Below are 20,329 nucleotides of genomic sequence, written 5' to 3' on the forward strand. Positions count from 1 at the left end.
TCCAACAGCTTATATGCAAAAACTACAGCCGCCTCCTGCAAGCCACTCCCGCTCAGATGCTCGGCAAAGCTTACAATCTCAGGCTGCTTCTCTTCCTCCTGCAAGAGCCCCTCAATCACCCCGCTGTAGCATTCATCCCATCCATACTTTTGTACCGCAGCAACCATAGCCTGTGCTTCTGTTTCCATGAGCTTCATCCCCCACTTCTTCATGACAGAAAAGGCTGCATCGCGAAAGTCGTGTTTGACGCAAAACTCTAGCAGAATTTTCACATTCAACCTTGTATCCTGGGAGTTTGACAAAGCATCCACGTATCGCTCTAAATCCCCACTCGTCCGGCCAGGCTCGCGCTTGTGCTGCTCCTCGAGCCAGTTCACTACACATCTGACTGACTGTGTTGCGCACAGCGCCTCCATTCTGCAATCCTTGGGCCACACCACCAGAGCTGCGGTATGATAGAACGAGTTTGTATCGCCGCCATCGTTGCCATTGTATGGTTCAGTCTCCTTCTTGTCTGGTGAGTCGTCAAAAGGATCTTCCTTGTTGCTGTCGTCCCTCACAACCTGATTTTCTAAAGACAAGCTGCTACTTGTGAAGTGCTCGGGTTTTTGATCGTCGATTGTTGTCCAGTTCTCCACACTGTAGTCAACCTCGAATATGTCACAAATCTCGTTATCGATGGTGTGCTTGACGAGCATGCAGAGATAAACGTCGAGGAAGCTTGTGCAGCTCAGCACAAGCGCTGCGACAACCCTGTCGTGTCCCTTGAGCCCCGCAAAGCTCAGGCTGTTGTTCGAGTACTTGTGGCCCAGAGGAATGGCGAGGATCGGTGACGAGGAGCCTTGCATTTTCTCAGCCCATTGTTTCAGCTGGCTTTGAACACTCCCGATGGCTGACACGTAGTGGCGAGCATCGACATCCACAAACTTTGCATTGCTCCGCACCAGGCTGAACACCAGGCAAAGCCTTGTCCCGCTCGTCACCTCGGCCAGCTTGTGCTCGCAATCGCAGAAGAAAGCCGTCTGAAAGTACCCCGTCCTTGAATCGGGACCAGAGAAATCAAAAGTGACACTCTTCTTCCCATGAAGAATCTCCAGCTTGCCACCCTCGTGCCCGGACTCTGTTGGAAGCTGCAAGATCATCGTCGCAAACATCCCAACCTCCTTCTCGGTATCCCTGTGAGACTTGAAGTGGCCACCCTGCTCATACAGAAGCAGCTTATACAGTCTCACGTCCAAGCCAAGCGCAGCCGCATCGATCCCCATCTCCTCCATCGCGGGAACGGCCATGTCGAGCACCACCTTTGAGAAAAAGTCTGGGATTTGAGGGCAACTCACTTTGGACGCGTCCACTTGCCATGCACGGCGGACATCAGTGTCGAGCAAAGTTTCCTCGCCCTTTCCATAGGGTGCTTGCTGTGACACGGCCTTGAGCTTGAGGAAGCCATCGCCGGAGAGAGGAAGGGCGAGATCTCCAGCGCCCTCCACTCGCAAGGAGGCGGGTATGGCGAATTTGCTTGCATCAACCTCGCCTCCCGTGGCGTACTTTTGGCGGGGAAGAGTAGACCACAGTACCTTGAGCAGCGCCTGGTAATCCACAAACCGCTTGTTAGCTTTTTGTTCCTTCATTTTGATTAGGCTTAGAGTTTGGTACTTTTAGCTCAAAGCCATCTTATTCATCTTTATTCTCTCTATAATCTACAAATAACTCATCCTCTCGACATGGAGGATCCGAGAGCCTAGTTAGTTCTTCTTGCTGCACGAGGTGTATCCGTGCAGCTTGCAGCGCGTCGGGATGCTCTCCGCGTTGTGCTCGTTGATGCTGTATCCCGCGGCCTTTGCTGCGGCGATGGTGCTGCACAGGCACGCTGGATTGCTCTTGAATCCCTCCACCACCTTGCAGCACGCCCCCGAGGGTGTCGCCGTAGCGCTGCGCGTCGCGGCGGCACACGGCAGCAGCGCCGAGTAGTTGTTGCTGCATGTAGCCGCCGCGGCCATGGAGACTAACATGTAAGACGCGAGCACCAGCATTGCGATCTTCACAGCCATCTCTCTTTCCCTTCTTCTCTCCGAGAAGCTTTGGATTGCTACGAGTGGAAGAAGCGCTGCCTGGCAAGCTTTTATAGTTCGGGAGTGTGTAACGCATCCCGGGATATATTCCAGATATCTGGTTGCGTGGAGCACTACCTTCACATTTTGTGTCACTTATCTTGCTCAATTGGCGCCAACTTTTGCTCGTCTTGACGCTTTCGAATGTTTCCGAGTGATTCATGTTTTACTGTCACGGTGCTTCTCCAGTGAAGAATTATCTACAAAGCTCCCATTGCTAGCTAAGGACTCGGTGCTTAAATCTTGTTTGGACCCGGTCTTGGTGGAATGATCTCGCACCTTGTCCTGGTTTGGAAGAGAAACATAAGTACAAACTATAGCCAAAACTTGCATTAGAATACTCACCTGGAATGGTTTCACCCACGCAAACTCGCCACCAGCTTTCTTCTCCAGTGCTTCCTGCGCTTGGACATCCAGAGACTCGCGCATTATGCGTCTCAAGAAGTTGACGTCGTCCGGCATGACTCCGAGGCCCCGGAGTAGCACAGACCCAAGCTCCAAGCTCGTCTGATGGTTTTTAAAGCTTTTTCAACACTGAGAAAAGCAAAGGCTTGCATACCTCAGCGTTTTCCAAGATAGCATCAGTAGCGCCGGCTTGTTTAAGCTCGAGCAAGTGTCCCAAGTCTTGTGCTCTAGCGAATATAGGCGTCTGTCCACGCAGGAGGTTAGTGCAAAAAAAAATAAAATAAAAAAAATGAAAATACCTCTGGAAATGCTAGCCGCAGCCTCTCCACTGCTTGCACAGCACTTCCTCTGCCAGTGTACATCACCATGAGTGCCTTCGGTTTTACCACCCCAGCAGTTTGTAACACCAATGGCCGTGATCCATCTCCATACAGGACAGGAAAGCCCAGCGTCCTAGACACCTGATAGAAGAGATGAGAAACAAAAAGCTTCTTGTAGTTCTAACTTCAGCTTGCCTTCACGCGGTTAGGATCAAGATCAAATGCTAGATATGGCCAGCCTTCAACATCACCGCCAGGACCATTTGCTAGAGGCGTAGACAGGAAGTTGGCTAGAACCTGGAAAAACAAAGTAAGCAAAATAAGCTATGCTGTAGATCAGAAACCTGGCCAGTCTGACCAAATCCAACAATAACAACCGGCTCAGCAACTTTAGGAATTTCCACCTTTTTAATCTGTAAAGACTACCTGGATCAGCTTCAAAGTGAAAAGCCAGTATACCTCCGTAGAATCTTGTTGAATTTTCAACTCAATAATGGTAGCAAGCTTGCGACCAATCTCGTTCAAGAAAGGAGTGAGAGCCATCGACAATACAACCACGATAATGAGTAAACGGTTGAGCTCCAAGGGCAATACTCCAAGCCTGTACAGCAACAAAAGTAATAAGAAAGTGGCACTAAAGCTCGCTTTTGTGAGTACCTGTTTGCAAGAGCGAAAACCACGAAGGCAAATTCTCCACCTTGTGAGAGAAGCAGGCCAGTACGAACACTTTCTGGCAGTGACAAGCCAACTTTATTGCCAATGGCGGTAGTGATTAGTGTTTTTATCGCGATTAAGCCACCTAGGAGTGCTAAAACATTTGGCCACTCTCGAATTAAAAGCTGCAAAATGGATAGAACAGTATAAAAATCGGTCAAAAACAATGCTCTGTCCTCACCTGGAGATCGATCGATGTGCCCGTCGTTACAAAAAACAGTCCAAGCAATAATCCTCTGAAAGGACGAATGTCTGCTTCGACTTGTGTGCGATAATTTGTCTCCGCTAAAAGTGCACCAGCGAGAAATGCTCCAAGCTTTCACAACGAAATATTCAGCACAAAAGCATCTCCTGAGTATGAATGCACATACCGTGTCGCTGAACCCAAGCTTTTGCGTTAGCAGAGACGTTCCAGTGACTGTAAGCAAACAAAGAGCTACAAAAGCTTCGGAGCTCCTTGAATCTGCTACGACCTGTATCAATTTGAATCGATTAAATAAAACGATTTGAGGGGTGGCCAACCTCAAAAATACGACGAAGAAGTAATTGTCCGCCAAGGGACAGTGCTCCCAAGCCACCCAAGGCTTTTAGACTTTCAGCCGCCATTACAGGCCAGAGACTCTCTTGTGAAAAATTCTGTAATATCGATATGAAGATACGAGCAGATGAGATATCAGAATAACATACCCCGGTTTCTAGAATTGGTAGAATGACCAGCAAAGGTACGACAGCAATGTCCTAGAAATACCAAGTTAGTAAAAGAATTTTGTTGCGCATCTTGTACTTGAAACAGAAGAATTCCAAGGGTGGCAGAGCCAAATCTTGTTGGAAGTTCTCCCTTCTCTGAAAGAAGCTGCAAAAATACAGCACTTAACAAATTAACAAAGAAGCATTTTGGACAACAAACCTGCAAGACAAATGCGGAAGAAGACAATGATAAACCCGCTCCAATAACTACAGCTTCGTCTACAGTTCTAATATTTACCTGTTAAAAGGACAGTTAAAAGATGGCCATGTTTGCCCACAAAACTTACAAGATCCGGTCGAGAATGGAAAAGAAATTCGAGAAGTCTAGTTCCCAGTGCTCCATTTGGTGGAAGCTCAAATGCTGCGAACGCTACTGTCGATAGTAAAACCTGGCATAGGAAACCAAAAAATATCAAACGAAAGGCTAGAAAACGATCAAGCACCTGTGCAAATCCCATGCCAAATGCATACTTGGCCAATGCTTTTAAACGAGCGAGAGACAATTCTAATCCCATTTCAAAGAGCTGTTGGAAATTAAAAGAAATTCGATCAGGAAAACATCACAAAAGCTCACAGCGAAAATACTTACAAGGAAAAGTATACCTAGTTCAGATAGAGCTTTGATGTCCGTCACGTTTCTGATAAGTCCGAGCTGGTTCATCACTACTCCAGACAAGAGAAATCCCAAAATCTACGCAAAAGAAAAAAAAAGTTTTCGAGCTTCATGTTGAAAAAAATAATACTCACAGGGCTTGCTTTGAAGGCTTTGAATGAAGGCACGACGAGCACTGTGGCGACGAGGAAAGTAAGCGTGTCCAATCCAAGGTCGTTGATTGTCTCCAGACTTACGTCCATGGCTCCATGAATAACAATTGCCTGTCGCGTTCTACGTCGAAAACTTCTCGTTTGCCGCAGCAGAGAACCAAAGAAACTGCTAACAATTTTTTCCTGATGGGTGGATGCCACTCCAGCTCCGGGCCTTGCAGCGCAGATTTCTTTACAATGCGCTAGCACCTATAGAAGAGAAACGAATACTTGTCTCGAGAAGATAAGAAAAGGAATGAAGAACTTACCGGGAATCCAGTCAATCTGACGTAGGGATCCTTGCACGCCAAGACGAATTTGGCGTGCAAAGCCATGGCGAGGGCTACAAATCCAGCTCCAAGATCAGCGAGGCGACGATTGGAACAAGCCGCCAAAGCTCCACAGCCGCATTCTTCACTCCACACGCCGCCATATCCACAATTGGATTTTTGGAAAGACCATATCTACGTGGCCATTTCGCGGCCTGGGTTCGAATCTTTAAGTAAACTCGTCTCTTTAAGTATGCTTTCTCTGTAAAAATGAAACCTTTAATTCAAGAGATAAGTTCCTTACTCATGGACAATGTTCACGCGTTTGTCTAACACCTTATTGAGAGTATTAGCGAGACGAACACCAGCTCGTGCAAGCAACAGTTTCACAATTGGCCAACGCGTCTCGAAATACGCATCTGTGTAACAAGAGTCGTCACTTACGAAAGGATAAAAAGTGCAAGCAACAAACCAGCCAATGTAGAGTTTTGAGGTGCATCCTTGTAACCCGAAGCGCAAGCAAATTTGATGCTCTCCTTCGCATACCTGATAATGACACAGAGCTGATTGTTCTGCCAGTTTAGACCAAATTACTCACTTACCTTACTGGACAGGTAAACTCTTCACCAGGACAGTGTCCCCACTTTGCAGCCTCCTCTGCCTAAACACGGATAAGTAACCTGGGAAGAAATGGCAACTAAGTTGTTCACAGTGATGTTTTTCTTGATATCATGTTCCATGCTTGCAATGGAACCCGCATAAAATCTTTCCAGAGCCTTGTTGATGATATCTGAGTCCCACACCTACAAAGTTCAACTTCGGCATCACACCTTCTGTAGGATGTAGCTTCATACTTACCCGATGAAGATTGCTGGAGCGGTTGTACCAAGTCAGAAGTATAGTGTTGCCACCGAGATCGCCAAGGAATCCCAAATGCATTGGCTGCAAGAAGTTCACTGTTTCAGACAAAGAAAAAGGACAAAGAGCGAACCTGATGAATGTCCCCCAAGAAATGAGCTAAGAACATAAGTGCTTCTGTGAGATTATCTGTGAGATCACACTGGTGAGGTGGAAATGCAATAGCAAAAGTTAGCACTAACAGGTGACGTTGTGCTGATGCTCGAGCTGCGAAGTGTAGTTGTAGATAGCAGCAGTTATGCACACGTTTTTAGCTCCAAAGTAGTGACAATCCCCTGCGCATATTAGAGTGAGCTTATAATGAATCCTGAAGTAATTCTTTCCTTGCTTTCATCATCGAATCCACAAACGTTGTCGGGTGTGTCTGCAAAATGGAGAGGAGCGCTCCAGCTATAAGCATACGAACGTTTAACTTGATCTGGCCATAAGCAGGCGTGCGAGAAGTTGAGGCTAGTCACGGAAAGCAAGTTTGTGACTGCGCTCTGAGTCGGTGCCTTGAAAAGAGACTGAAGAAAAAGAAGAAGAAATAAACACAGTGATAGAAATTAGAGTTGAAATACCTGTGCGATAGTGCAGGTAACAATGTGGCCGATGTCGCCCCAACCGGCAACTTCGGCTGAGAATGCTGCCAACAGCAACACCACGCTCCTTAAGGTAACCATAATCGAGAAGCGAGTGTTGCAAATAACCAGAACGAAGCTCGCAATGAAAAAAATTCCTCTTTTTCCGTATGAACAGTCACTGGAATCCAGCTAACCAACAAGACAGGCACACTGGCGTGTAGCACGTTATTGTTGTAAGAAATGAACAGTGCATTGCTACCGCAAGGCTTACTCTCTAACCATGAATAAAATTAGAAAGATTAAAAGTTGGTAATAGCCTTGTCGTGTTCTCATAGCTTTCACCGACCATCAGATCGATCACTCATAATTACGAACAGCCCCTTCGTTGAAAACCTCATTGAGTATTCCACCAAGTCGAACACCTCCGCGTGCGAGGAGAAATTTGACAATCGGCCAGCGCGTCTCAAAGTACTCATCTGCCAGAAAGCAAACTGAATCTTATAGAGAAAAACAATTGGCTAACCACAAACCAGCCAATGTGAAGTTTTGGGACACGTCCTTGTAACCCCAACCGCAAGCGATTTTGACACCTTCTTCAGCGTACCTGGACTCAAATTATTGGTATTTTTCTCAGTTGAAGGAAGTATGAACTTGCCTCAGTGGACAGCCAAACTTTCGACCGCGGCAACCTCTTCTGCCTGAACAAAAAATTAGAGACTGAGAAGCTAAGCAAATAAATAATAGGACTTATCAGTGATACTCATTCTAATATTATGTTCCATCACCCCAACTGAGCCGCCATAGTACCTTGGTATAGCCGTGTGAATAATATCTTCGTCCCACACCTGCAAGCGCATTCTAATCAGAAATGTAGCCAATTTTTACCTGATGAAGATTGGTTGAGCGATTGTACCAACTGACACGGACTCGATTGCCACCGAGATCACCAAGGAATCCCATGTGCATTGGCTGCAATCAGTCCAGAAAATCAGGAAGTTTACTAAAAACAAGCAGAAATACAAACAACCTCATGAATATCTCCAAGGTAATGGGACAAGAACATAAGTGCCTCGGTGCGATTATCTGTCAAATCATAGTCAAAAGAGTACGCAGTTTAGAGTTTGATACTAACAGGCGAGCAAACGTTGATTCTCAAGCTGCGAAGTATAGTTGTAGACAGCTGCAGTGCAGCATACGTTTTTAAATCCCAGGAAGTGACAATCCCCTGGAAACATCCAACCTTCATGTCAGCCTACGCAGTCTAACTCTAGTAGCTTACTCTCATCGTCGTATCCACAAACGTTGTCGGGCGTATCCGCAAAATGCAAGGGAGCGCTCCAACGATAGGCATACGAGCGTTTGACATGATCTGCCCAAGTGCAGCTCTGTGAGAAGTTCAAGCCAGTAGCGGAAAGCAAATCTGTGACTGCATTCTGAGTCGGTGCCTTGAAAAAGGACTGAGAAATGTGCATATCAGAGAAACGGTGATGAATATCTCATCGAAAACACATACCTCTGCGATCATGCAGGTAACAATGTGTCCAACATCGCCCCACGCTGCTACCTTACATGAGAAGGCTGCTACCAGCAACAGCAGAAATGTTGGAACATCCATATCAGCTTCCTTCCGGGGTTCACAGGCACTTTACTCTTTAAGAAATCTACTTTTGTAGAAGGATGAAAAACGTGGGACTGTACAACATACTAAGCAAAGAGCAATGCGTTAGGTTCCATAAGAAAATCAGGATTCATACCTTATTATGTTTAGTTGCACGCGATACTTTTAATCTAGACGATAGAGTGTTATGTACATTTCTTCTTCTGATCTATTATTCTAGCCAGAAACTTTTCTCTTCAGCAATGCTATCGTCTAAACACACAGAAAGTCTCCAGAGTTAAAACGAATACAAATTACAAAACAAAAACAGTTAAGGACCTGTTGCACTGTGCGCAGTATCAGATGAACGATCTCGTGCCTAGGAAGTTCCCTGTTGGGAGAATAGTAAAGGACGTAAGTTACGAGCAAGGTTTTGACACGTACTTCAAAGTCGCAGCATCGCCCTCATCGTCCATCACCTACAAGATAAGTCAAAATTTTAACTTGAGCTATGCTTACACTAAGCACAAAACTGTGTAGGCAAAGGCCTTCCGACAATCTTCCGACAGTTGCGCCAGTTCACCTGAAGAAAATAAACAAATCATACACTTTTGAAGAAAGAAAACTGCGTACCAGAAGCGAGGTGCGTGTCGTTTTCGTTAGAGGCGGCACCTGAGCTTCCTGCAATGGCAGAAATCAAGCTTTCTGTCAACTCGTCCAGACGAGAAAAATCCTCTAGCGATGGACTTCCTGGTGCCAAGTCATGGCCGCTCATTTGAGCCTGTATTATATAGTCCATAGACCTCTCCAAGAAAAATAAAGAGCAACCTCGGTTTTGGAGAGTTTTCTACAAGGAAAACATTTATAAAGATTGATGACAAGATTTTATCTCGTACCTGAGATTTCCATCCTTCTCGTGGTTTTCCTGCGAGAGTATCACCAGATTAATTTGAACATTTCAATTAATCACAGAACTGTTAAATTGCTTGAAAGCGCCTGCGAATCCCTCGACAGCCTACCTGGAAAGAAAATCATCTTAGATCCATTGAAAACGGACACGCGTGTAGAAAAACTTTCATACAATAAAGAGTACTTACGAAGAGCAGTGATGCGATGCTCGTCACTCCCGTTGCTTCCATTGCTCCCTGCAAGGAATAAAGTCGCAGGAAGTAGAAAATATCATCACAAGTGGCGAGATCTTTCCAGCTCTGTAGAGAACAGAAGATCAAGGAAAGAAATCGATAGGATCAAGCATAACAATCGAATATTTCGGAACGAATCGAGAAGATCGAGCACAGATTTGCAATATTTCCTCAAGAAGCAGCATTTTCGATTCAAGATAGCTAGCGATCAGGCAGCAGGATCATACCTAGGCGCCGCTTGCGCCGCGCGTATTCCCTGATCGGCGCCACGTTCCGCTTCATGCGAGAAATCGCGCCCTTGCGCGTTACAAAAACATACTTCGACCTAGTTTTAGGGTTCTTGGGAAGTTCTCGCTCATTTACACAAGAGCTAGGTCACATTTCTTCCAATGTAGCTAGATTTCTAGTACTCCTCGCCTTCATCGCCATCGCCTTCCACCGATTCCGTGCCTACTTCCTCGTAATCCTTCTCCAATGCGGCTAGATCCTCGCGCGCCTCGGAAAATTCCCCTTCTTCCATTCCCTCGCCGACATACCAGTGAACGAAGGCCCTCTTGGCGTACATGAGATCGAATTTGTGATCGATCCGGGAGAAGACCTCGGCGACGCTGGTGGAGTTGGAGATCATGCACACTGCTCGCTGGACCTTGGCAAGATCTCCGCCCGGTACGACCGTCGGTGGCTGGTAGTTGATTCCACACTTAAATCCCGTCGGGCACCAGTCCACGAACTGGATCGTTCTCTTGGTCTTGATCGTTCCCACGGCAGCGTTCACGTCCTTTGGAACCACGTCTCCGCGGTACATGAGGCAGCACGCCATGTACTTTCCATGCCTTGGATCGCATTTGGCCATCATCGAGGCTGGCTCGAAGGTGGTGGAAGTGATCTCCGCGACCGAGAGCTGCTCATGGTAGGCTTTCTCGGCCGAGATCACTGGCGCGTAGGACGAGAGCATGAAGTGGATCCGAGGATATGGGACCAAGTTGGTCTGGAACTCGGTGATATCAACGTTGAGAGCTCCATCAAAGCGAAGAGAAGCAGTGAGCGACGAGATCACCTGCAAAAGAAATCCGGTAAGCTCTCTCTCGATTTTTTTTTTCTCTTTCGTTTTGGTTTTTCTTATACCTGAGATATAAGCCTGTTGAGGTTTGTGTATGTAGGCCTTTCTATGTCCAGCGATCGTCGGCAGAGGTCATATATCGCTTCGTTGTCGAGAAGAACAGCCACGTCGGTATGCTCCAGCAGCGAATGCGTGGAGAGGACGCTGTTGTAAGGCTCGACGACCGCGGTGGAGACTTGCGGAGATGGATAGATGGTGAAGCCGAGCTTGGACTTTCTACCATAGTCCACGGACAAGCGTTCTAGAAGCAGAGATCCCAAGCCGGACCCCGTTCCACCTCCAACAGCATTGAACACGAGGAATCCTTGGAGACCCGTGCAGTTGTCGGCAAGCTTGCGTATCCTGTCCAAACACAAGTCGACTATTTCCTTGCCAACTGTGCCATCACGGGTAAGGAACTTGTCAGCGAGTTTTATAATTCTTTTCTGTACGCTACCTGTGTAGTGGCCCCTCGCGAAATTGTTTGCAGCGTCTTCCTTCCCGCTGATGAGCTGCTCGGGGTGGAAGAGCTGGCGATAAGTTCCGGTCCGCACCTCGTCAATCACCGTTGGCTCGAGGTCCAGAAAGACGCAGCGAGGAACATGTTTCCCCGCGCCAGTCTCGCTGAAGAAGGTGTTGAACGCATCGTCTCCGCCACCTATGGTCTTGTCACTCGGCATCTGCCCGTCCGGCTGCGGCGCACACGCAACAAGCACACGGTCAGAGGTGAGAAAAGTTCAAGTCACCGTCACTTTCGAGCGAGACTCACACACCTGAATTCCATGCTCCAGGCAATAGAGCTCCCAACACGCGTTCCCGACTTGGATTCCAGCTTGCCCGATGTGGATTGAAATGCACTCTCTCATCTTTACGTACTGGCTCGGGAACTCGAACTTGGTAGAATGTATGAGCTGGTCTCTCTTCGTAAGGAGGTAACTCTGGCGTCTCGGAGCTCGTAAGAGAGTTCTCACTCAACTAACGGTGTGGAATTTAAGGTTGTGGCGATGGACGAAGTAACCTGTAAACAACGGACACGGGCTATAGATTTCAACCGCAAGTAACCGCTGGAACCGCTAACGACCAGTTAGTGAATCCCGTTTCCGTGACAACGGAACCGACGTGGTCTCGACGTCATTCTACGTAAATTTCCGCTGGTCTCGCTGGTTAGTTTTAATTCTTTTGTTTCGATAGAAATCGTTTTTTGCGATAGGCATGACAAGTGTAGAGCCTTATGCTGTGGCCACAATCGAAGCACATCATATGGACAAAGAGGGACAGATCATTGTACACAGAAAGTATGTGATCTGTCTTTTATTTCTTGAATTTTTTTCTCATTGGACGGTTAGGTGGCATTGGCAACAAGAGAATGTACACTCCCTTTTGTTTAAACTACGGCTGAGGTACGTATTTCATTTTCTCCGGTTGGAAAGGAGAGTTGGGGGTGGAAGAATATCTAATAAGTGTTTTGCTGTGCTCTGATAGGAAGCATACAGAGACCCCACTTAAGTGTACAGTGATGTTTCTAGAAGATGTTTTGCGTCTCGGGGAATCGTTTCCTGCTTTTTTTTCTTTTCTCTCTCCTTTTGATTTTCTCTTTCCCAGATTTCAATCTTCTAGAAGAAGAAGAAGCTGACACAGGGTCGAGGCTACTTATTAATGTCGCTGCCCAGCGTGGAAATGTTGGCAACTGATCAACGACTCTTTGGAGAGGAGGAAAGATGTCACTATTCACGAGATATGTTGACTGGAAACACGCGACCGCGAGCTTTGAACCACACGAACTCCAGGTACAAGATTTGGGAGAGTCTCAAACTTATGCGAAAACTTTAAAACTCGTCTTCCAGGCAGTGACGAGAACTTTAAGAGCCATTTTGTGTATTCAAAGGCTGCACGAAGGAAGGTTCCCTTCGTGTTTTGTACAAAGCTTATGCAGAAACACGCGGAAAGGAAAGAGATCTTCATGGAAGTTGTGAGACTCCACTGTTGCGGATTGCGGCACGCAGACGTAGCAGAAATTTCTACAATCAGTCCATTCCATCCAGGCAGTGTGGAACAGGAAAACAGGAACAGTGGAGCCACAAGAAGCTTCTACCGGTGGCACGAAAGTAAACGTTTGATATCGCAAGACAAAAGCGATAAAAGAGGTATGATTTTTCCTTGTCATGGTTTCTAACCATATCGCTAATGTTCTATTAGACCAGCAAATCTGTGCGTAATTAAATTCGTAGATAAGGCCTCGGAAAAAACCGGCACGCTTTGCAAGGCTTGTACGTTGAGATAAAAGCCCACCGAGAATCGCTCGCCAAGTTCCCATGGTTTTGAGATTCTCGTGGAACAACACACAAACTTCACCACCTTTTGCTGCGTAGAAACCATGGAGATTCACAGATTAAACGCTTGACAAATCTGGATTCACTCCACCACCTTGGTGGACCTTTAATTTTTTTTTTCTTTGCCCCGTGTGAAACCAAACTAGACCAGCAAAGATTCGTTTGACTTTGGGTGAAGTTTTTTGCGAGTTCTCCATTGGCTAAACTGGTTGGTGGTGCTGTTCTTAGAAGAAGGAAAAACAAAAGTAACTCTCCGGAAAATGGGAGTAAAAAGAATAGGAATTTCCCAGTGTTTATAGCGTGATCCCTCTGTCCAAGTTCGCCCGGGAAGATTCCCCAAATTCTAGCTCCTCCTCTGTGCCAGTAGTGATAAAATTGTTTACAAGGGAAAGAGGAGGAGGTGTGCCAACGAACAACAAAGAGAGGGAATTTTTGTCAATAATGCTGGCTGGAATCTAAATCTCTTCTCTTCTCTTTTCTATTTCTCTCTCTTCCCCCAAATCTGGTGGCGTGGGAGCAGTAGAAGTTTGATTTGCATCCTCGCGCTTTGAATCGAAGTTTCTAGCGTGATCCACGAAGCGATCCACCGCTGCGGCACTCTCGTCCTTGTCCAGCATTTGCTCTACCTAGGTCGGGAAAGCGCCACAAAGCAATTCTTCTTGGATCGCTCCGCCGCTCGCTCGCTCGCTCCAGTCCAATGCCCCGCCCCGCGTCAATTCGCTCCTTGCTCGCCAATCTCATGTGGATCTGCTCGGCCTACTGGTGGTGAATTCGCGGATTCGATCAGGGTTTTGGGGCTGTTCTAGCCATGGGATGCTGGGATTTAAACTTGCCCCATGTCCCTAGAGTGAAGCTGGGGTCGCAGGGATTCGAGGTGTCCAAGCAGGGCCTGGGATGCGCGAGCTTGTCCGGCGCTTACCACGCCAGCCCGCCCGAGAAGCAATCCATCGAGCTCATCCGCCATGCCGTGGAGTCGGGGATCACCTTCCTCGACACCGCCGACTGCTACGGCCCCTTCGCCAACGAAATCCTCGTCGGCAAGGTGAGATTTCTCGCATGCCTCTGGAAATTTCGAGGTTTTCCTTCCAAGAACACACCCTTCTCTCGCATATTTCCCCCAAGAACTCATCGATTCTCTTCCAGGCAATCCGAGGGATCCGCGACAGGGTCCAGATCGCCACGAAATTCGCGGTGGCTGGCCTGGACAAGAGCAAGACCGCGACGATCCGCGGCGATCCAAAGTATGTGAGAGCTGCCTGTGAGGCGAGCTTGCGGAGGCTCAATGTAGACTACATTGATCTCTACTACCAGTACCGGGTGGATCCAAACGTCCCGATCGAGGTCACGGTAAGTTCTCTTTCTCACAACCTTTTCTTTCTTTGCTCTCCATTTCGTCCTTGTTTGTCAGTCCTTTGGTCGTTTGTCCTTAGTTTTAACTTTGTTCCCCTTAGAACTTTCACCTTTATATTTCTTGCTGTAGTCTATGAGCTATGATTTGCTTCGGTTTTCCTATAGTCTACTATGATTTTCTTCACGTCGAATTCTTGCCTCTCAGGTGGGAGAGATGAAAAAACTCGTAGAGGAAGGCAAGGTGAAGTACATAGGCCTCTCAGAAGCTTCGGCATCGACAATCCGGCGAGCGCACGCAGTCCATCCCATCACTGCCGTCCAGATCGAGTGGTCTCTTTGGGTACGAGACGTGGAGGACGAGATCATCCCGACTTGCAGGTATTTGGCTTGAAGAACTCTCTGATCTCACCGTAGAAGCACACACGTCGATGATACACAGGCCTCACGTCCGTGTCATTGCTCGCCATAGATATACTGTCGGCGATTGTCTCACTCATCTCTCTCTCTTTCTCACTCACAAACTTTGTCTCTTTCAGAGAGCTCGGGATCGGGATCGTCGCTTATGGCCCGCTGGGGCGAGGATTCTTCTCGGGGAAAGCCGTGACGGAGGATCTTGTCCCCAACGATTTCCGCAAGGTTTGTTTGCAGTTCAAGCTCTGTACCTGGAGTGGAAGAACCGTGGAGTGATTCTTTCTCTTTGATCAAACAGGTTGCCATCCCCAGATTCTTTCCCGAGAACTTGGCACGAAACAAGGTGCTGTTCGATCGAGTCCACAGCATCTCGCGGAGAATAAAGTGTGCGCCGGGCCAGCTGGCGCTGGCGTGGCTGCACAGTCAGGGCGATGACGTGGTCCCCATCCCTGGGACCACCAAGTTTGGGCACCTGGAGGAGAACATGGTGGCGGTGGGAATGGAGCTGACGCGGCAGGAGATTCGCGAGATTGAGGCAGCGGTGCCAGCGTGTGAGGTGATCGGCCAGCGTGTCAAGAACATGTTTTACACGTGGCAGTGCGTCTCCACGCCGCCCCTGTCCACCTGGAAGGCAGCGCTGTGCATGCAAAGGTGAGTCAGCGCTGCCATTTTCGTTTACCAGGAGAAACACAACCAAACCAACAACAAATGTGGTTTGATGGGATGAAGATCTTGTCATTCACTTTGAAGATTGAAATTCTATAATTGAGAGTAAAAATCCAAATTGTAAATAACAAAACGAATTTAAACAAGAACGCATTGGTCAAAAGCTATACGGTTTGTGAGAATTTGTCGTCGTTTTTACTGTTCCTTTTGGGTGCTGTGCTTTTGATTTTTCATTCTAAGAGGCATTTGATGGTGGAAGTGGTGAGATTGTAGCTTTCCTGATCGTGATGCTTCGATTTAGGTCCAAGAATGTCTAGATGGTCAATTCTTTCATGTGGGACAACACAGCAGAATGTGTGTTGCGGTGTCAACTTGAAAGCCATCGACGTACGAGTTCGTGGTGAATAATGTCGCAGCATGTTTCCGAGTTGCTCTAAATTTGTGCTGATCGGTTTGCACAGAGGTGTACTAAGAGATAAGTTTCCACTCTTTCTAGACGTAGCTGTCAGCCAAGCTTAAAAACGAGAGGTTATGTTCCCATGCACGAGATCAAGATCCAAACCATATGCTACTTGCTTTTACCAGCGAGGAAGCCTCTCACCACCGGCAAAAACTTTGCCTTTTGCTCTCTGTACATCTTCATCCGCTTGAAAAAGTATGACATGTAGTCGAAGTCGATTGCTGCTGAAGATGTTGCCTGCAAGCCAAGGTTATTTCAAAGCGCTATAAAAAAATATCCAAAGCTTTTTACCTGGACAATTGCCCAAGCCGACCATGTAATATGAGCTGCAAGCGCGTAGAAATTTGCCTCAACAAACAGCTCTTCCAGTTCTTCATGTGTCGCCTGTTAGTTCACGAGAGTTTCCACATTGACGAGATCATAAGAAAATACCTTCTCAGGATCATCTGGTCGCAAATAGTGCCTCAAGAAGTTTAGCTGCCGGTCTTTGCTTGGATAGCTGCAAAACAAGAGCATTGCTTGGATAAGAACGCAAATAAGATCGAAAATGCCTGTGGATTACGCGCAAAAGTCGCAATCGAATCCGGCATACTCGTTGAAGTGAGTTCCAATGTCAAATCCACGATAGTTATATCCACTGTACTCGAAGTCGATAAAATAGTACTTCCCTGTATAAAAGTATTGAAAACCTCCACTTCAAACACATTTATCACCTTGCGCATCAACCATGACATTGCCGGGAAGCAAATCGTTGTGTGCGTAGACGACAGGTCCCTTCAAGCGAGCGCCGATTTCCTGCAAAGATCAACCAATGTAGGCTTGACTACTATCGCTTTGGGAACGCAAACCTTCAATGTGTTGATCTCTTGCCTTAGCTCGTCAAATGACACCGCCTCCAGTTTCCTTTGATCTTCTGGACTCTCAAACTTGGTAACAGCAGACGCTGGAGCAGCAGCACTAGCATTGTTACACAAACAACCGAAAAAAAATATGAAAGAAACCCAAGAAGTTGCCATACCGAGCTCAAAGTATCTGTTAATCTCGGTCCAGACCATGGATTCCTTCTCGCCAGGAACTTCTTGCTGATGAAGGCGTCGAAGTTCTTTTGCAACTTTTGCAACGACTGCATCGTCCAGAAAATCTGCCAGCTTAGGCAAACTAATTCAAGTGAAAGAAACAAAAGAATAAAGAGTAGCTTTACGAAGAAAAAAAACCTTCAGGTGTGAGCGTCCTTGCCGTGACAAACGTTTGAATGATCCCGTTTTTAAAGACGCCTTTGAGCTCTGGACAAAACCCTGCTCGCGAAAGATGACAGGTTGCCTGCGAAAGAAGTTGAGATCAAGGAATTACTCAAAGATTACTCCCAACTCTAACCTGGATTTCTCGATCCCGATCGATCACACCCTCGGTGGCAGGACCAAACACGCGGACAACCACAGATTGATCCTTCTTGGAAACTTTAGCCACTGCAAACGAAAGAAAACGCCCGCTGCATAAAAGCAAAAAAAAAAAAGAGAGAGAGATGGAACTTGCAATTCTCCAACTCACTGATGTTTGTGATCCCTCCATTGATCCGGCAAACGTCAAAATCTGAATCATCGGCGTCTTGAAGCTCCGGGATCAAGGCCCGGCACACATTTCTGGGCGGCAAGACAAGATCAAACGAAGAAATTTCTTTCTGGCGATCGATCGATCGATCGATCAAGCGCTCGCTCAGGACTTACATGATCTGCGCCTCCATATCCTGGAAAGGAAGAAGCGAGTCCACAGAGAGCGCACACTCTGGAAAATGCGCCTTCATTCTTTCACGAGCTAGCTAGAAGGGTTTTAGGGCTAGGTTTTAGTGCCAACTAAAAGGGAAAGGGGCCCTCAGATGTGTTTGTCACCCACGTGGATTAACACCTACGTTAGGGTTCTTCGTTGTAATAATAACAAAGTGATGACATGGACACAGGTGAATCTGATGTGGCAGGAAGATTTGTGGGTGATGAAACTTCTTGGGAGGCAGTAGTAGGGGCAAGAAAAGGGGGTGGCAGGAGTTAGGGCTGAGGGAGAGGATTGGCTTGGGAACGACATGATGAGCAAGGGCAATCAAGATCTAAGCACAGTAAGGGCTTTGACACTATGGACTCCAATAAGCCTTGCTTGGGCTTATGCCCATTTTAGAACTGCTACATTGTTGAGAAGCTCACAATTGCCAATACAACTAAATTTGCATAGTTGGGGCATAAAGGATATTGTCTGTCTCAACAATAGCCAGCAATGGTAAAAAGAAAAATGTTAGTTATTTTACCTTAATTAGAAGCGATTTGCTTTTCTAGGTTCTTGATTTTTATGGAAGGTTAATTATCTTTATGTGGGTTAAACACAGCACAATGAGTGTCTTGGTGTCATGGAAGCCATCTATGTGTCCTCTATATGTAGTTATAGAACAAAAATCATGGGATAGTGTCGGTGCTTTACCACATCCAGAAGTTAAGCTTTCTCGTTTTTATTTTAAACTTGTGCTAAGCAAATTATTTTTTACGAGGATAAAGAAGAAATTCCTAAGTGTTTATTTAGCTAAGAATAATTCTCTTTTGCTTTAACTTATACTAACTTTGCAAGAACCTTTATGGATTGAGAATTAGTCCCTTAATAGATTAACATGTCTTTACTATGATGCTTATGTGTTAATCCCATTTTGGTCTTACTACTTATTTAAATCTACTAGTTAGGCATATGTAAAGAGTCTTGAATAGTCGAAATTCAGAATATAAAATTATTTCATATTTAATAAGCTTTCGAACTTATCCCAAATAACCTAAAGCTAGCTTTTAATAGGGCATTTACCAATTTTGGTGTATAATAGAGATAAAGGTAAGATGAAAGTATGGTTAACCATTTGAGACATTGTTTGGCTCTCTATTGAGTGTATTGTTTTTTATTTTACATTTAACTTGGGTTTAAGCCCAAACTTTATATTATATAGATAAACTAATTTCAATACTTTGTATGTATGGTTTTTATCATAGAGTAACTATTGTAAATAATCACATAGCCTCTCTCTTTCTCCCCCCTCTCCCTCTCCTTATTTTTCATTAAAAAGGGCATTACTATGTAAACAACTGTATTAGTTATATATAGCATATGTGATCAATAAATAATTTTTTCTCCTTTGAGAGATGATTAGATGTGATCTCATTGATTGTATTGTGCCTTGCTTGATTTTCTATATTGCCATCTATAAATATTGTTTGGTTGCATTTAGTCTATAGTGTTAGATTATATTAAGTCTTGGACATAATAATACACTCTTTAGTGATGTATTTATAAGTGACTAATTTTTTTATTTTACTTTAGTCACTTAACTATATCTTTGACCATTTAAAAGAATTTTACTCACAACCTTTATACATCCTCATCTTGACTTAGGGATTTGCTATACCATCTTTACATTTGGTGGAAGTGCTCCACTAGTCTACAGTGTTAGATTATATTAAGTCTTAGACATCATAATACACTCATTAGTGATGTATTTGTAAGTGACTAATTTTTCCATTTTACTTTAGTCACTTAACCATATCTTTGACCACTTAAAAAAACTTACTCACAACCTCTTTACATCCTAATCCTGATTTAGGGATTTGCCATACCACCTTTGCATTTGGTGGAAGTGCACTAAATATTCAGTCCCACTATAGACGCTTAAGGGTATTTTTGACATATCAACTTATTACATTAAGGTTATGTTTATCCGCATGTGTAAACTTTTAAATTTGGACTTTCTAAGAAGTCACCCAACCCAATACTATTCAAACCCAAGGTTTTTTAACCTCAAATATCCAAAAACCCTTAACCAATTGAAAAAACATTCTTATTCATGGGCTCTTTTCCTCTATATTTCCTCTATTCCTCTTATAGACCGTCTCTTGAGTTATTCCCTTTGGTTTTTTACAGCACATTTCTTATTAATAGTTTAAAACCATTCATACCATAGTCTAATCTTCTAAAGATTGGGCCATCCATCCATAAATGGTCACTTCATAATTACACTTTCGCATCTTTAGGATGCTCCAAAATATAGAAAACATCATTCCCTAATATCCCTCCTTTAATCCCTACCAAATCCCATTCCGTCCATAATAATATTTGCTAATACCATCATTAGGTCAGAGCCCAAAACCATTAAATCCTATTAACCTTTGGGATTTTCTTATACTTATAGCACATATAATTTTCACCATTTACCCTATAGTGATTTATTATAAAAAAACCACAAAGTGGAATTATAACCCTTGGTCACATAGGCCAAGGGCAATGGAGTGAAACTTGAGTTTCATGGCCTTGGGCCACTATATAAAACAACAAAGCTAAACTCTCAAATATGCAACCAAAGAGCAATAGAATTAAAGCACGAAACAACTCCCAAATATATAGCTTAATG

The 20,329-nt window shown here is 45.4% G+C and overlaps 6 protein-coding genes and 1 long non-coding RNA gene across 13 annotated transcripts; 2 read left to right on the top strand and 5 right to left on the bottom strand.

The window, feature by feature from the left end:
- Window positions 1-2,117: 2,117 nt before the first annotated feature.
- LOC9657747 (K(+) efflux antiporter 3, chloroplastic) lies at window positions 2,118-5,558 on the bottom strand. Of its 3 annotated transcripts, XM_024661913.1 has the most exons (19): window positions 5,368-5,558; window positions 5,042-5,308; window positions 4,884-4,985; window positions 4,738-4,818; window positions 4,582-4,683; window positions 4,455-4,532; window positions 4,332-4,400; window positions 4,235-4,285; window positions 4,070-4,183; window positions 3,919-4,020; window positions 3,729-3,863; window positions 3,491-3,672; window positions 3,293-3,434; window positions 3,178-3,246; window positions 3,029-3,130; window positions 2,813-2,974; window positions 2,668-2,757; window positions 2,454-2,615; window positions 2,118-2,393 (listed from the first exon to the last, which is right to left on the bottom strand). In XM_024661913.1, exons 1-19 carry the CDS (start codon window positions 5,431-5,433, stop codon window positions 2,268-2,270), a joined length of 2,202 nt encoding a protein of 733 aa, XP_024517681.1. In that variant the 5' UTR covers window positions 5,434-5,558; the 3' UTR covers window positions 2,118-2,267. The 3 variants fall into 3 exon arrangements, with proteins under 3 accessions (XP_024517681.1, XP_024517682.1, XP_024517680.1); XM_024661914.1 differs by lacking the exon at window positions 4,738-4,818; XM_024661912.1 differs by having other exon boundaries at window positions 4,070-4,285.
- Window positions 5,559-5,637: 79 nt separating this feature from the next.
- LOC9657748 (endonuclease 1) lies at window positions 5,638-6,978 on the bottom strand. Its single transcript, XM_024661915.1, has 9 exons — window positions 6,846-6,978; window positions 6,614-6,791; window positions 6,468-6,560; window positions 6,359-6,414; window positions 6,226-6,309; window positions 6,078-6,170; window positions 5,970-6,028; window positions 5,840-5,913; window positions 5,638-5,786 (listed from the first exon to the last, which is right to left on the bottom strand). The coding sequence occupies exons 1-9, from the start codon at window positions 6,945-6,947 to the stop codon at window positions 5,668-5,670; spliced, it is 858 nt and encodes a 285-aa protein (XP_024517683.1). The 5' UTR covers window positions 6,948-6,978; the 3' UTR covers window positions 5,638-5,667.
- An 81-nt stretch (window positions 6,979-7,059) lies between these two features.
- Window positions 7,060-9,924, bottom strand: LOC112341576 (endonuclease 3-like). Of its 5 annotated transcripts, none has more exons than XM_024661916.1 (12): window positions 8,890-8,939; window positions 8,785-8,836; window positions 8,603-8,718; window positions 8,362-8,552; window positions 8,128-8,305; window positions 7,981-8,073; window positions 7,876-7,931; window positions 7,762-7,817; window positions 7,656-7,693; window positions 7,504-7,546; window positions 7,379-7,452; window positions 7,060-7,324 (listed from the first exon to the last, which is right to left on the bottom strand). In XM_024661916.1, the coding sequence occupies exons 4-12, from the start codon at window positions 8,461-8,463 to the stop codon at window positions 7,206-7,208; spliced, it is 759 nt and encodes a 252-aa protein (XP_024517684.1). In that variant the 5' UTR covers window positions 8,464-8,552; window positions 8,603-8,718; window positions 8,785-8,836; window positions 8,890-8,939; the 3' UTR covers window positions 7,060-7,205. The 5 variants fall into 5 exon arrangements, with proteins under 5 accessions (XP_024517684.1, XP_024517685.1, XP_024517687.1 ...); XM_024661919.1 differs by having other exon boundaries at window positions 7,279-7,324; window positions 7,734-7,817; XM_024661920.1 differs by lacking the exons at window positions 7,060-7,324; window positions 7,379-7,452; window positions 7,504-7,546; ... (3 more) ...; window positions 7,981-8,073; window positions 8,128-8,305 and adding exons at window positions 8,979-9,028; window positions 9,079-9,226; window positions 9,274-9,292; ... (2 more) ...; window positions 9,543-9,590; window positions 9,815-9,924 and having other exon boundaries at window positions 8,447-8,552; window positions 8,890-8,924.
- Window positions 9,925-9,955: 31 nt separating this feature from the next.
- On the bottom strand, window positions 9,956-11,559 carry LOC9657749 (tubulin alpha chain). The gene is made up of 4 exons (XM_002988088.2): window positions 11,460-11,559; window positions 11,144-11,378; window positions 10,713-11,083; window positions 9,956-10,644 (listed from the first exon to the last, which is right to left on the bottom strand). Exons 1-4 carry the CDS (start codon window positions 11,550-11,552, stop codon window positions 9,991-9,993), a joined length of 1,353 nt encoding a protein of 450 aa, XP_002988134.1. The 5' UTR covers window positions 11,553-11,559; the 3' UTR covers window positions 9,956-9,990.
- Window positions 11,560-11,586: 27 nt separating this feature from the next.
- LOC112341577 lies at window positions 11,587-12,620 on the top strand. The gene is made up of 6 exons (XR_002990593.1): window positions 11,587-11,618; window positions 11,682-11,849; window positions 11,897-11,981; window positions 12,033-12,086; window positions 12,169-12,473; window positions 12,531-12,620. It is a non-coding gene; the product is annotated as an uncharacterized LOC112341577 (long non-coding RNA).
- A 644-nt stretch (window positions 12,621-13,264) lies between these two features.
- LOC9657750 (probable aldo-keto reductase 4) lies at window positions 13,265-15,610 on the top strand. Its single transcript, XM_002988002.2, has 5 exons — window positions 13,265-14,058; window positions 14,160-14,363; window positions 14,572-14,744; window positions 14,903-15,002; window positions 15,076-15,610. The coding sequence occupies exons 1-5, from the start codon at window positions 13,825-13,827 to the stop codon at window positions 15,430-15,432; spliced, it is 1,068 nt and encodes a 355-aa protein (XP_002988048.1). The 5' UTR covers window positions 13,265-13,824; the 3' UTR covers window positions 15,433-15,610.
- Window positions 15,611-15,982: 372 nt separating this feature from the next.
- Window positions 15,983-17,714, bottom strand: LOC9656780 (probable ethanolamine kinase). The gene is made up of 11 exons (XM_024661924.1): window positions 17,628-17,714; window positions 17,452-17,543; window positions 17,278-17,369; window positions 17,118-17,223; window positions 16,922-17,044; window positions 16,752-16,846; window positions 16,617-16,698; window positions 16,466-16,571; window positions 16,336-16,402; window positions 16,195-16,287; window positions 15,983-16,140 (listed from the first exon to the last, which is right to left on the bottom strand). The coding sequence occupies exons 1-11, from the start codon at window positions 17,702-17,704 to the stop codon at window positions 16,012-16,014; spliced, it is 1,062 nt and encodes a 353-aa protein (XP_024517692.1). The 5' UTR covers window positions 17,705-17,714; the 3' UTR covers window positions 15,983-16,011.
- Between the last annotated feature and the right edge of the window lie 2,615 nt (window positions 17,715-20,329).

This window comes from Selaginella moellendorffii, unplaced genomic scaffold, assembly GCF_000143415.4.
Source record: "Selaginella moellendorffii unplaced genomic scaffold, v1.0 SELMOscaffold_86, whole genome shotgun sequence".
Classification (NCBI taxonomy): domain Eukaryota; kingdom Viridiplantae; phylum Streptophyta; class Lycopodiopsida; order Selaginellales; family Selaginellaceae; genus Selaginella; species Selaginella moellendorffii.